Source organism: Camellia sinensis, chromosome 9, assembly GCF_055761805.1.
Source record: "Camellia sinensis isolate YWXY chromosome 9, ASM5576180v1, whole genome shotgun sequence".
Classification (NCBI taxonomy): domain Eukaryota; kingdom Viridiplantae; phylum Streptophyta; class Magnoliopsida; order Ericales; family Theaceae; genus Camellia; species Camellia sinensis.
Genome location: NC_138969.1, coordinates 161,873,898 through 161,887,923, shown reverse-complemented (window position 1 = coordinate 161,887,923; position 14,026 = coordinate 161,873,898). Strand labels below are relative to the sequence as shown.

Sequence of the window (14,026 nt, the reverse complement as noted above, 5' to 3'; positions counted from 1 at the left end):
TTTTTTATTTTTTTTAATCGGTCATGCTAAGGATATCTGATGTCTCATTTATTATTATTATTTTTATTATTTATTTTTTATTTGAAGTAGTATACTCATGGTTAATAAATTTAATAAAAATAAGTATATAATATTCAAATATATGACATTAACATTTACAAGAAACTTTCTAAATTTCATATATTGTCAATTACATTGACAAAACTAATTACAAGTAATTTACTGGGGTCAATTCATGAATAAATAAAAATTTATCAAAATTAATATATCGTTTCGTTTGAGTCAATTTATAAAAACCCCAAACTTCTTGTTAAAGTCCAATATATACTTTACAAAAATCACTGGTGTCAACTGACCCCAATACATTAGATGTAGGTCCGCCCCTGACACTAACCTCTTTTATTTTAAAAAAAAATAATAATATACATGACCTCTCCTTTGTTAAATACCTATTAGAGGTGCTAACAAAATATTGCACAATGAATCTCTTTTAAGATTTTAACATTAAACTTCAATTCATTAGTTTAATTTAAATTGAGCATCAGTATTTTTTTATGAAACGTCTTCAAATTGTGTTTTAATTTAGATTATTTTAACATGATTGTTAGCATTTTTTTTAAAGAAAAAATCTTTATTTTATTTTTATATTAATACATGACATGACAATATTTAGGACAATATAGGCCCCATTTAGTAGAGCTGTGGGAAAGTGCTTATAGCTTATGCCTAAACAGCTTATAGCTTATAACTTTCAGCTTAAGCTGATTTCCAGCTTATTCTTAAAGCATCTCCTGCCCCACTCAAAGAATAAGCTGTTTTCTGACTTCCACAAAACTATAAACTATAAGCTATAAGCTAAACCAAACACATCAAAATAGCTTAAATTAAGCTGAAAACTGAAATAAACTGAAATTAAGCTGTACCAAACAGGGCCATAGTATGACTCTAAAAAATAAATGATCAAACAATAATCGCGTTTTAACACGATGCTCCTATTGTGCCAAAATGAATAATATCATACCAAAAATTAAGCGCAATAGACAGTGCACTAGTGTGTTTTTTTTTATGGCTGTTTTGCTAAAAGCTGGAGTCCAATCCAACGGCCAACATTTACTGATAAACTTTAAAATTCAAATTATTCTGCACTCATTAACTAGATTGACTGTCATCATACAATTCAGTAGATATTTTTATCCCAAAAAAAAATATATTATTTTACACTTGTCGAATATGTTATTTTACTTCATTTAATCACAACAATCAGTCAAAATACACAATTGATCCAATAATTGACCTTCAACATAGTTTTATCACATCCATTGAAGTTCATGGAGTCGTATATATTAAAACTAAAAGAATATAACCAATGTAATGACAATGAGATCCACAAATCAGTGATGAAGTTCATGGAGTCGTATATATTAAAACTAAAAGAATATAACCAATGTAATGACAATGAGATCCACAAATCAGTTTTGCAGAAGCTAAGGATGGCTGCCATCCTCGTGCAACGATCCTTTCAAATATGGGTCGTCCTGGTACTTTGAGTACAGGGGAAGTTCAAGGGCCGTCTCAGCAATTCGCCTATCTTCATGAATCCTCTCTATCAAGCTCTCGAGAGATGAGAAATTGGCCTATCATGTTCCAATACATACTGTCAAAAATGCCGGGGCAGGGAAAGAATGATACTTGTACTTTGTTTTGCAAGAGCTAAAAAAGTTGGAAATTTTTTTCTACTTTTTTTTGTCTATAATGAATTTTTTTTTTTAACTTTCGTCAAAATTTTACTTTTCAAGTCCATTTAGTCCAAAAGAAACTAAGAAGTTTTTTTTGAAAAAAAAAAATACAAAAAAAAGTCAACTTTTTAGATGTTTTTATTTTTATTTGTTTAATGGATTTTTATTTTTTTATTATTTTTTTTTCCAGCTCCATTGAATAGGTTCTACCTAGAAGTGAAAAGTTTTTTTTTAAAAAAAAAAAAATCACAGAACACGAAAAAACAGTTGCTAAAAAAGCAATTGCCAAACTCACTCTTAAATTGATAAAACAATAATCACAGTTTTATAATACCTCGGGCCGTATGTATCCAACAATGGCAAGACGCAATTCCTCGCCATAGAAATCCTCGTCAAAGTCATAAAGCAACCATGGTTCCTGTATTACAATGAAGATTAGAGACTGAAAAGGAAAGCTCACCACCACTGATCCACATTGTACTCACCATGGTCTTCTCAGCATTGTTGAAGTAGGGATTCCAACCAATACTCATGACCATCTTGTAAACGCCTCGTGTTGATAATCCAGCCCAACCAAAGTAAACCCCCGAGGGATGTTCTGAAAGGACAGTTGAGTAGCCTTTGGTTGATAGATTAGCTGAAAGAACAAGTGATCCTATTAGATTAACTCAATAATGAAATGAAGGGACAAAATGCACACAACTAAATCACTAATTTTTCCCCTCAAACCACACAATCAAAGAGAGACCACAATGTCACATCATGATCAACCACAAAACAAACAACTAATGAGTTAAATCTGGACAAGAAACAATAGTTTTACACACAAATATAAAATAAGTAAGCTGCAAGTCAAAAAGCGTTGTAATTTCATGCCTACGACATCCAGAGTTCAATATTCTCATTAAAACTCTATTTAGTTTGACCAGGGGAGAAAAAATCTTGGGCACCTGTAGGGATTCCAAGCACCTTTGAACCACGACCAAAACCTTTAACAACCGGACCACCAAAATACCAAGGTTTTATTGGTAAAGTACCCTGTATCCCTGCAATAACAGATCGATTGACTTCATAAAATTAACTGGAGTAGACACAACCTTTATTGTAATTTGAACAAAACAGTGAGAGAGGTTTACAATCTTCAAATGGTGATAGGCCCCATCTTTCTGGTCGCAAATCAAGAAGAGAGTTTATCACCTCATCTGCCGAAGTATAAAGATGGGATAGTTTTGGTAAAGATGGAACAGCAACAACTTCCATTCCGGCAGCCTTACCAGCCATCACACCTGGTCTGACATGTCACAAAAGCAGTTATTCATAAACAACAGAAATGGTGTTTCTTCCTTCATCAACTATGAAAGCATTCTAATACCATGTCCCACAGGGAGAACATGAAAATCTTGATTTTTGACTTAGAAAAGAAATGAAACTATTACTAAAAGAAACAAATAAGCTGAAGGCATCAATTTCTTTTGAAGCTGCAATGAAACATTTCACTCAGTTGATTGTATCATTTCATTAAGAGGTTACACATCCGCTGCATAGACAATGAAGTTGCATAAATGTCCCCTGTTTTATAGAAAACTTCAATGCCACCCAAAAAAAAAAAAAAACGAAGAAGAAGAAGAAGAAGAAGAATTAAGGGCGATTGCTCATCTTTTTTTGTAATTTCTCGTATCTAAGAACTAAATAGACTAGCAACCAATGAGGCCTTTCAGGTAGCCAGGGCTTAACATTTAGTTTGGGGACCCTCTCTTTCAGCAATCACCCTTGTTTTTGTAGTTGAATAAGGGAAAGTTCTCTTATTCTTGTATTGTTTTGTACATCCAGAACACTTGGGCACATTTCTATTTATCTCTCCATTTCATTAGTTCTTCACTAATTTGTATCACAAACAACAATAATAAAACTACAACTAAGCATGATGCCAGCCTCAAATCAGCCCAAGTGCCAAGCTTGTTTTGACTCCAATAAATTCTTTTATCCTTGATTGCATTTTATTGCTGTTAGGCTTTTCCATGTGTATCATTAGCACACTTACGGAGGAAGAGTAGTTTCAGGAAGTTAAGTGATACTTGTGATTTGTTCTTCAAATATGTTTCAGTGAGTAATTAATCAACACGACTGCTTATCAGCAGCACTAATACAATTAAAGTAAATAGATCTCTGTCTATGTGAATGCAACCTAGGCAAATTGTCCTTCACATTTACAGAAGAAAAGCATATTAACTAACAACACATGTTCTGAACATCTAAAATAAACTCAAAACTAAATATCTAGTCGACTTCTTACAAGAAATAGTTTACAGTTAAGATGTCAAACAACAGCATAAGAATATGGCATACATCAGCTATCCAAACTATTTTCTTCCACACAAATCTTACGGAAAGCATTCACTAATCACAACTTTCAAAGACATTTATGAGGAAAGAGGATATCATTCAACGGATAAATATTATATATAGACAATCTTTGGGCAGGACAATTTACTTGAAAAACAGATCCAATTTCACCTTGAACCAAAGTCACTTACATTGAATCTTCAACGACTAGGCACTTCGAAGGATCAATATTTAGCTTCTTAGCTGCTTCAAGGAATCTTCAACAATAAAATGCACAAGGTTAGATTTTTGGAGAAACTTATGCATGTGTATCTGGATAAGAAAGGTAAAACTCTCATGGAGTTGCATCTCACATTTCTGGAGATGGTTTTCCTGCCGTCACTTCATCACCACCAATAATGACAGAGAAGGATTCTTTCCAGCCTATAAAAGGAAATAATGAGCACATAAGTTCACTTCTGAGAAACATAGAACAACAAAAAAAAGAAAAGAAAAGAAAAACCCATAGTTTAGGGTTGAAAACAAATAAAACAAACCTACCTGGATGATAAGAGATTTTGGTTTCAATGTCTTCCCTGGGAGAATTTGAAGCCAATGCCATTTGCACATCATGACCCCTCAAATGGTTGATTAACCGGTTTGCACCTGGAAGAGCTTTGATACTGCACCATCTACAGTGATAATTGTAATAGCAGATTCAATACAGTGCAATACAAATTCTAAACTCCAACACACGCACACACAAAACTCTGGAGCAAAATTGGAAACCATGTACAGTTTACAAAACATTACACATACATTCACACATAAAACTGCATACTATAGTATAAGGTAATAAAAAAATGACATGAGTCTGTCTAAAGAAACATTTGTAACATGTCCCAAGTGCGAATCATTTTTTTCGGCTAGGAAATGACAGTCAGAGTACAGTATATTACTGAGCAGAGAACATTGGGGTAATTTCTGAGACAAATTCATCGATTGATAAGGGAAGCCCATAATCTTCCACAATAACAGCTGCAGCTTCCAAAGGTGTCTTTCCCACTATTTTATGAGCTTCCTTCCCATCCCATTGCTTTCCATGCTTAACCAAGTAAACTTTTAAAACTTCACTCACTATGCCATCTGTCAAAAAATAGAAATTAGGTCACAATTGGAAAAGGTAATGTAGTAATGGCAATGTGGGATGTTTAGTTTTGTAATCTAACTTAAGAGAAATGACGGTTGAACCAAACAGGATCAAGAAGCACGATTCATTTTTGTGTTGAATATGTAGCCCATATGCAGAGGCTGAAGCCCAGTAGAAAAAATCTCCAAATTTGAGATTGTTTAGCTGGGATAAAAGAAGTAATGCTGAAAAAGATAGCAACTCACTCACAAATCCATAGAGTGGCAATCCTTTTAAGGTACAGTAAGAAGAACTTTGGAAACTGTATCAATGAAGACACCATGAATGAACATTCACTTTCCATGGTTTCCACTCTATAAACCAATATGTTCATGGAACAGTTGAAATATGTTGGCTACACAATGGATTTTATGGGAACAATCACATGCAACTATGCAAGACAGGATGAAGAAACATACCAAATTAAGAATTAATTCAAGAACACAAATATACCTGTGTTAAGAAGTGTACCATCCAAATCAAGTATGATACATGACACTAACTTCTTTAAAGAATTTGCCATCGACATTGTAATGAATATATGGATTTCTCAAATGATCCAATTTATTATATATAGCTGAAATGAAAACAATGAATAGAGAAAGTAACTTCAATATCAATATATCATAAAAGTAATAAAAGATTCAGATTTGTATCATGTCTCATCAGTACTTATAAATACAAGATATCAAATTAAGGGAAAATATGATAATGGCAGCAAAAGTTTCACATTCATTGCAAATCAAATAGGAGCACCAAGATGAAGCATCATTTAGTCATCAGACAAAATGGTACAACTACATACTCTAATATAAACATCTTTGTATCTTACATTAATCAACAAAACATACGATGTTATGTTTTTTCAAAAATGTAATTTCCTCGTAAATAAAATTCTTCACTTTACAGTTAACCAAAAAGAAGGAAAACAAGAAAAGAAATATGTAAACTTAAAAGAGAAACCAGAAGATCAATTTATATGTCATTTACAAATAGCAGTCCTACATAATCAATAATCAATAGTAGTACTTCACGAATTTGTTCGTTCTTTCTTAAATAACTTTTCTCAATGATTCTAGTTTCCAGATACAAGAATGTAGATTTAAAGCTCACGGTCAATTTAGAAAGGCCTAATTACACAAACCTCCCTTGAGGTTTTTGAAATTACACTAACCTCCCCCATTTGATCTATTCTTATCTCCCCAGCCAAACAAAACTCCGTGTTAACTAATATCTCAATATCCAAACACTACCTTTCTTCTTCCCCAAACCCACTGTCCTTACAAACCCCAAAGATTAGCAACAGTACATAGATTAACAACAGTACCACCACCACTCAATCAAAGCCCACCATAACCTATTTGATATGTTTCTCAAGCAACCAACAAGAAAAATCACAGTAAAAAATTCGACCAACAACCACAAGAACCAATCGCACATATCCATCAAAATTCATAGATATGATATGACCCATCGCACATTGCCAAAGAAATTTTCATAGATCTGTACCAAGAACTAATGATACCAAATATATGTATACATTAATCTCACCCAAACCCTCTCTTATACAAACTCAAACCAAAAACAGTTTCAAACTCAAACCCAAACCAAAACTACAACTCATACGACTCATCTACCAAAAACAATTTCAATTTCCAAACATTTAAATACCCACTGGGTTGAGTCTAGGGTTACAAATGAGTCTAGGGTTACAAATTTAAGTATATATATAAAAATAAAAAATAAAAACTCTTCAAATCCATATTTTATCACATTGAAGCATTTTGTTTCTGTTTCCTCATTCTCTCCAAATCAAACAGATACTAATTTTGAAAAGTTTTGGAACAACAAATGGAATTATATTCAAATTCAAACAAGACTGAAAACCCTAATACTAATCAGTAGTTGAAGACTTACTTGGAGGATAGAGAGGAATCGATTAATTGGTTGAAACAACCAATCGATTAACAGAAACTATATATGAATAGAGCCCAAAAGACTGAGAAACCAAGGCCAAAGCCACTCTTCTTCTTCTTCTTCTTCTTCTTCTTCTTCTTTGTCTTTTTCCTTGGATTAGGAGAGAGAAGAGAGGTTGGATCTTGTGTCCCACTTGTCTGTCTTTACATCCTGTCCCTTTATTCTTCTACTGACACTTATCATAAAAATATATCTCAAATTTTACTTTCTTTTTTTAAAATTTGGAAAAATATATATATAATTAACTTTACACTCTCGATATTCTTATACTCATCTCCCTTTAGTACGATTAAGGGTTATTATGAAAAGATGATAAAAAAATATTTTTAAATTTTTAATTTTTTTAAAAATTCATTTGAAAAGTTGATAAAAAAAATTACTTTTTTTGATTAATATTCTAAATGTAAATTGATTAAAATATCCCTACCCAATCTACAAAATATTTCTTAACCCATGTCCAAACATATATCATCCTCATCGTTCCATAGGTCCAGACATGTGAAGATAGAAATAAATGTGTAAATAATTCATAGTTGACATCAAACATGGTAGCCATGACAATTTGGAAGTGGCACTGCAGCAGAGTGTAATAACGGAGGCCTGGTCTGGTGTATCATCGTTCTGCTGCTTTTTCTTCTTGGCCAGCAACAGCTTAACTCACTTTTGTTATCAATTCTACAGGACAACCGACACAGGGAGCATCGACATATGAAAAACAGGGCCAGACCGAAATCTGTGCACCATAACACTCCCCAAACATGAAACACGTACACGATCGACAAATCGAAGGCAAAAACGCAAAAATAGACGTCTCAGCAAACACGCATGAAGAACAGGTTGGTGTATTTGCTACAAATTCGTCAGGAAAGTGAAAAATCTGGATACCTGATTCTGCGAAGACACCGATGAAGCTGACCTGGAAGAGTGGCGCCGGAGGCGTTATCGACGGCCGACGATTGCGACGTCGCTTTGGCGAGGCGATCCCACAGCAGCGTCGCAGCGGGGCGGAGAGAAGCAGTGAGTCAAGCGGCGGGAATGAAATGGAACCCGAGACAACATGGAGAGTAGTTCCGTAATTTCACCTTTGGCTTATATCCACAATCCCAAATCAGTCTTGGCGAAAAAAGCAAGCCGTTTCGCGTCCGCGTTCAATGTGTTTCCAAAACTGACCTAAACTAATACAGACGATATGTACATACTGAAATACCCGTATTTTTATATAATAAAAATAATAATTTTTTTAAAATTATTTATTTATTTATATTATTTTGAATTTAATAATCTATATATTTTTATACTAAAAATTTATTCAAAATAAAATAAAATAAAATATTTTTGATTTTATATTATTACTCAATATTAATTTTTGAATCTTTTGATATTTTTTTTTAACCAAATTACACGAAAGGATAACATTTTAACCTAATAAAAAATTATGGATTTGCTCTCCACGTTTTCTCGCTTCTCACCTTTCACGTGCAATCATTTTCTATATCAAAAATAAATGTGGTCGACATGTACATGTCATACCACCAGGTTTTCCATTTCCTCTCATCCTTTTTTTAAATTTGTTTTCATTTTTATCTTCTTTTACTCTTTTTCATTTTTCCCATAAATTGAGCTTAACTTTTCCTCACATTTCTTCATATTTTGCTTTTCTTCCAGTTTCATATCTCTCTCTCTTTCCGTTTCATCTTTCTCTCTCTTTCTCTCCACCTCTCATTCTCAAAACTCTTTTTCTTCTTCTTTATCTCTGTTCTTCCTCCTTCTCCCAACCTCCATAGCCACAGCCTTAACCCATACTATCACCACCCGAACTACCAACCCACGAACTTCTCCACCACCGTCGCACCATCGAACCGCCAACACCACCAGTGGAGGAGCCACGTAAGGACCAAGGGGGTCACGTGCCCCTAGATTTTGTGATTTTTTTTTTTTTTTGACAAATATAAAGAAAATATTTTAAATAAAAAGAATTACAAAAATATTATTAGAGTAAAATGTCAATGACATTTTAAAAATTATGAAAACAATAATGGTTGTTTTGATTGAAAATGAAGAGCCTACTATAAACCATATTATCTATGAAAAATTTAAATGTAACGGTAATGTCATTATTATTGACATGCAAATATAAGTGTAGGCACCCTATTTTTGACCGCCCTTAAGACTTGGGTGCTACTAATTGTTTACTCGGTGGTGAAAGTTATGCAGTGCAAAGGTTCGATTTCTTCGGCAAAAGGAGAGTCAAATCCTAACCTCACACCCCGTTTTTGGACTAAAACTATTTTGAATGGTTTTTAGATCTTAAAACCCTCTCTTTCAAAATATTTTTGAAAAGAGATTTCTGCGATGATCCGAGGCTCGCATTTTGTCAAATGTTGCGCTTTTCGGTAAACCGAGTAAGGACAAAGTAGAAATGAATGAAAGAGAGATGAATGGACATAGGTTTGGCATCCCACAAACTATAACTGTTGATAATGGGACTGTGTTCGATAGGAAAATGGTGAAGTCTTTTGTGACAGAGTTTAGAATTAGCCTTGTTAATTCCATCCCCTATTATGCACAAGCCAATGGCTAAGCTGAATCATCCAATAAGTCCTTGAAGAAAGGAATACAAAAGGTTGTGGAAGATAATCCTAGGGATTGGCATAACTTGTTGTTGGATGTATTGTGGGCTTATAGAACTTCCCAAGGTCAAGCACAGGAGTTATTTCTTATGTCTTGGTGTATGGGCATGATGTTGTGTTGCCTGTGAAAATTAATGTTAAGTTTTTGAGAGTAAGATGCCAAGACCAGCTAGATCCTAAGCAATACCATCAGAGTATGTGTTTGGAATTAGAAGGAATAGATGAAGTCAGAATTCTAACATTAAATAGTATTCTCTTTCAAAAGAAGAAAGCAGCCAAAAATTACAATAAGAAAGTCAAACACATTGGCTTCAATGAAGATGATTTGGTATGGAAGACAATACTTCCAATAGGAACTAAAAGCCATAAGTTTGGTAAATGGTCACCTAACTAGGAAGGACCATGTCGAATTCATAGAGTCTTGCCTTTCGGAGCATACCATTTGAGAAATTTGAATGGATACATACATCCCAAAAAGATTAATGGCAGACATTTGAAACCTTATTTTCTAACTATTTGGGAAACACGAGGAATAGAATAAATGTCAAGCAAGAGAACACAAAAGTACTCAAATGATAAATCAGAATTTGTTTTTTCATAAAGAGTTAAATACATTCTTCCATAAATTGGCCCAGAAATTATTACAATGCCTTAATTGTTCTTTTACAACAGACTTCCTATTTTTAAAAGAAGAAAACAACTGGATGGCCATGGTCATTTCTTGCTTTTGATCGGCCAGTCCTTGGTTGGTGATCTGCAGTTTAGTGTCGGTTCGGGTTAAGGCCTGGTTCACTGCAGATAGCTCCTCCTCAAGTTGAGTTTTCCTCTCCAGTAGTTGAGTTCGAAAATGGGAGACAGAGGAATGTTGTCCCTTTAGTCCTGAGACTTCAGCATGTACCGTGGAAACAAAGCTCTGGTCTCTTACTAATTTCTCCTCTGCAGCCTTGGCAGCATGACAAATGTTGATGTAGAAGTCAATAGTAGCTGTTGCCTGAGATAGATGACTTGAGGCAGTTATACTGGATTGCTCAATAACTTTGCAGCATTAGAGGAAGCCATTTCTTATTATAGGCTTTTGTAAAGCCTCGAAAGGAATCCTTGAAAAAGATGTCAATAACTCCAGACAGTCGTCTAAGTCCACCAGAGGTACAGAAGGCTTACTACTGAAATAAGAGGAGCTCTCAAGAATTTCCAACAAAGAATCAACCATAACTAATGGCTCAGTCTCATCATTAGCTATTGGAGAGGTAGAGGACATGTCGAAGAGACTGGCTAGTCTTGCTTCGAAGATATCTACCTCATCCGTGGACATAAAAGGTACAGAAAGAGCAGTGGTGGAAGGCACAAAGGACTGCAGAGGGATAGAAGAAATGAGTGGAACATCTTCAACAGTCTCTATGGTCCTAGCCACCAATAGGTCAAGGGAAGAAGGGCTGAAAGTAGGTAAAGGTAATAAACCATGGGTCGGAGAGCTGCCAGCACCCTCTGTAGGGGAATCAGCTGCCATCAGAGATGGAGCAGCAGTTGGAATTTCCTTAGGAGGAAGGGGAAGAACAAGGCTCAAAAGAGAACTGAATTGAGGTAGATCCAAAAATAAGTAAGGAAGATGCGGATTTAATCCAAAGGAAAGAGATGCAGGAATGCTTGGCCTCAAAGAGGGTACATTGAATGAAGGCCTAGGAAGTGGGAGTATTATCTGAATAGTCCTCACATTTTGCATTTGATCAACTTCAACTGAGAGGGAGGGAGTCCTTACTAGAAGAATAGGCTCAGTAGTTGTTGCTGCAAAAGAAGAGATGCAGAGTAATGTCAAGTTTCAATATCAAAAATTTGACAAGGGAGAAACAGTAGAAGCATGAAAGAAATTACTTGTTTCAGAAGTGATAACAACAATGGGAGAACTTCGAAGGGAATAGTGCTCAACAATATATTGCCTTCTTTTAGTGTCCCTTTGGATCGTATCAGCAGCAGCTGCTTCATCTCTTAAGAATTGCTGCTGACGTCTCTTCTCAACTCTCTCAAAGATAATTATGGCCTTAGAATGCTCTTGTTCTACTGTCTTAGCAGCTGCTTCATGAACAGGGTCTTCGACCAACTCAGAATGAGAGATAGTCATCTTCTTTCTCTTTTTTCTTTGTACTGATGTCTCATGAGTGGGATCTTCAATCGAAAGAGAGACAATCATCTGTTCCCTTGTTCTCCTCGGTAATGGCACTTCCTGTTCTTTCTCAACCTCTTCTTCTTCAACCTGGGATTCGGATTCCTCAGGGGTGAGTATCAGCTTCCTTTTCTTTTTCTGCTTTTGGTTGTCCTTGAGAGTAGCTAGGATTTTAGCCTTCTTAGGAGATTCTTCTTGTGGAGATGCTGCACCAAGAGGTATGAATGTAAAGAAAACAAACAAAAGAGTCTAAGGGGAAACCTGAAAATACTTACCCCTCTTTGAAGCAGCTCTGGTAACTCTAGCAGGAGAGGATGAGGCTACAGGAACAGTTTTGGCAGCTGTGGAAAGAGAGGAGATGCTCTTAACTGTTGTTGATTTGGCCTTCGAAGGCACTCCTAACCCTATCAGTAAGTCATGAGGGTATACGGATAGGCGCACTTCCATATTGGCTGTCTACCAGTTTTGAAATCTTTTTAGAGCCAGGCCAGAAGGGAGAAAGGAGATAAATTTGAACTCGCTCATTTCTTTCAACAGTTTGAATGTTGCTTCTTCTAGTTTTGATTTGGGTATTCTCAGGTCTCTGGTTGTAAGATGGACATTCGAGAGACTGCAGAGTGGAATGGGAATCCCCTGAGTTAACCCAAATTGCCTGGCAAATTGAGAAGGACAGTACACCTCAGCTATACACTTACAAGCTCGAGGGTTTAAAGTGCCAATGAACAGCTCTCTTGGTAGCAAAATAAAAGCCCACACGCCTTTGTGGGGTGGGGAAGAGCACTCTTTATCAGCTAAGAATGTTTGTAGCCAAGCAGGTCCTTTGTTGGCATCAAAGGGGCAGAAGAAGGTAGCAGGTGGAGAAATAGGAAGTTGGTGAAAAAAGGTGAAGTAGTAGGCAAAGGAGGCATGATAAAGAACAACTCTGGCATATTTTTTCCCATAAGTGCTAGGGTCCTGAACAAGGAATCTTAAGCATTTAGGATGCAAATCAGTGAAGTAAGCAAAGAGCCAGAGTTGGAGCACCCAAAGGAGACCCCTTTGGTTCACATCAAGAGGTTTCTCGCATAATTGGGAACAGGCTCTATAAACATGGCCTAAAAGATAAGGAGCCAGGGCCGTCACGCCCCAAACCTGTCCCTAGAAGTTTGGGCATGACCACTTCAGAAACGGACACTTAACCTGTTTTATATCTATATATGTGGGGCCTAAACGGAAGCACTAAATATCAAAATTTGACACTGGAAACAAACTCCATCGAGCTACTACTATCATGCCAGGATCACAAACTTTTAACAAACAAATAAAATCTAAAACATACACCTGAACATCGGTTATATACATACATATATACAAACCCAGCCCTATCATTGGGCATATACAAAAACACGAAAGCTATATACATTACTCTTAGATAGACATTCGAAAAGCAAGCCAACCTCTTATCAGCTTAACAAAATCAATGGCTGTGTATAGTGCTTGGACATACGCAGGTTGACAAAAGAAAGCGGCGTCACGGCTGGGACTGATCACCTAATTGGCGACCTACAGAAACAGACATAACAGAGAGTGAGCCGGGCTCAGTGAATAGTAACACATAAATAAAACGATACTTAACTTGAAACATAACACATAGCAATGCATATAAAGATGTAGAGTTCACATAGTTAGTCTGATTCTGTGCTAAGTACATAATGGCCTTAGGTTCAATCTTGCAACATAAACATGGTGGCTATAAGCCCTTAAAACATGGTGGCACGAGGCCCTTGAAACATGGTGGCTATAAGCCCTTGAAACTTGTGGCATAAAGCCCTTGTAACATATGGCACTAAGGCCCTTGAAACATGTGGCATAAAGCCCTTGAAAGATTGGCATAAAGCCCTTGAAACATATTTGACCTTGTAGCATATTTAAACTTGTAACATATACTTGAAACATACCTAAACATACCTGAACTTGTAACATACTGGAAACATGCCTGAAACATACTTGAACATCATTCATTAATTCAAACGGA

The 14,026-nt window shown here is 35.7% G+C and overlaps 1 protein-coding gene across 5 annotated transcripts; it reads right to left on the bottom strand.

Moving 5' to 3' along the window:
- Positions 1 to 1,221: 1,221 nt before the first annotated feature.
- On the bottom strand, positions 1,222 to 8,413 carry FMN/FHY (riboflavin kinase/FMN hydrolase). 5 transcript variants are annotated; one of them, XM_028265161.2, is made up of 13 exons: positions 8,110 to 8,396; positions 7,165 to 7,399; positions 5,701 to 5,824; positions 5,018 to 5,204; positions 4,620 to 4,750; positions 4,433 to 4,502; positions 4,271 to 4,336; positions 2,873 to 3,027; positions 2,687 to 2,782; positions 2,222 to 2,373; positions 2,071 to 2,154; positions 1,475 to 1,634; positions 1,222 to 1,396 (listed from the first exon to the last, which is right to left on the bottom strand). In XM_028265161.2, exons 3-12 carry the CDS (start codon positions 5,774 to 5,776, stop codon positions 1,485 to 1,487), a joined length of 1,167 nt encoding a protein of 388 aa, XP_028120962.2. In that variant the 5' UTR covers positions 5,777 to 5,824; positions 7,165 to 7,399; positions 8,110 to 8,396; the 3' UTR covers positions 1,222 to 1,396; positions 1,475 to 1,484. The 5 variants fall into 5 exon arrangements, with proteins under 5 accessions (XP_028120962.2, XP_028120964.2, XP_082744722.1 ...); XM_028265163.2 differs by lacking the exon at positions 1,222 to 1,396 and having other exon boundaries at positions 1,399 to 1,654; XM_082888596.1 differs by lacking the exon at positions 1,222 to 1,396 and having other exon boundaries at positions 1,399 to 1,634.
- Positions 8,414 to 14,026: the final 5,613 nt, after the last annotated feature.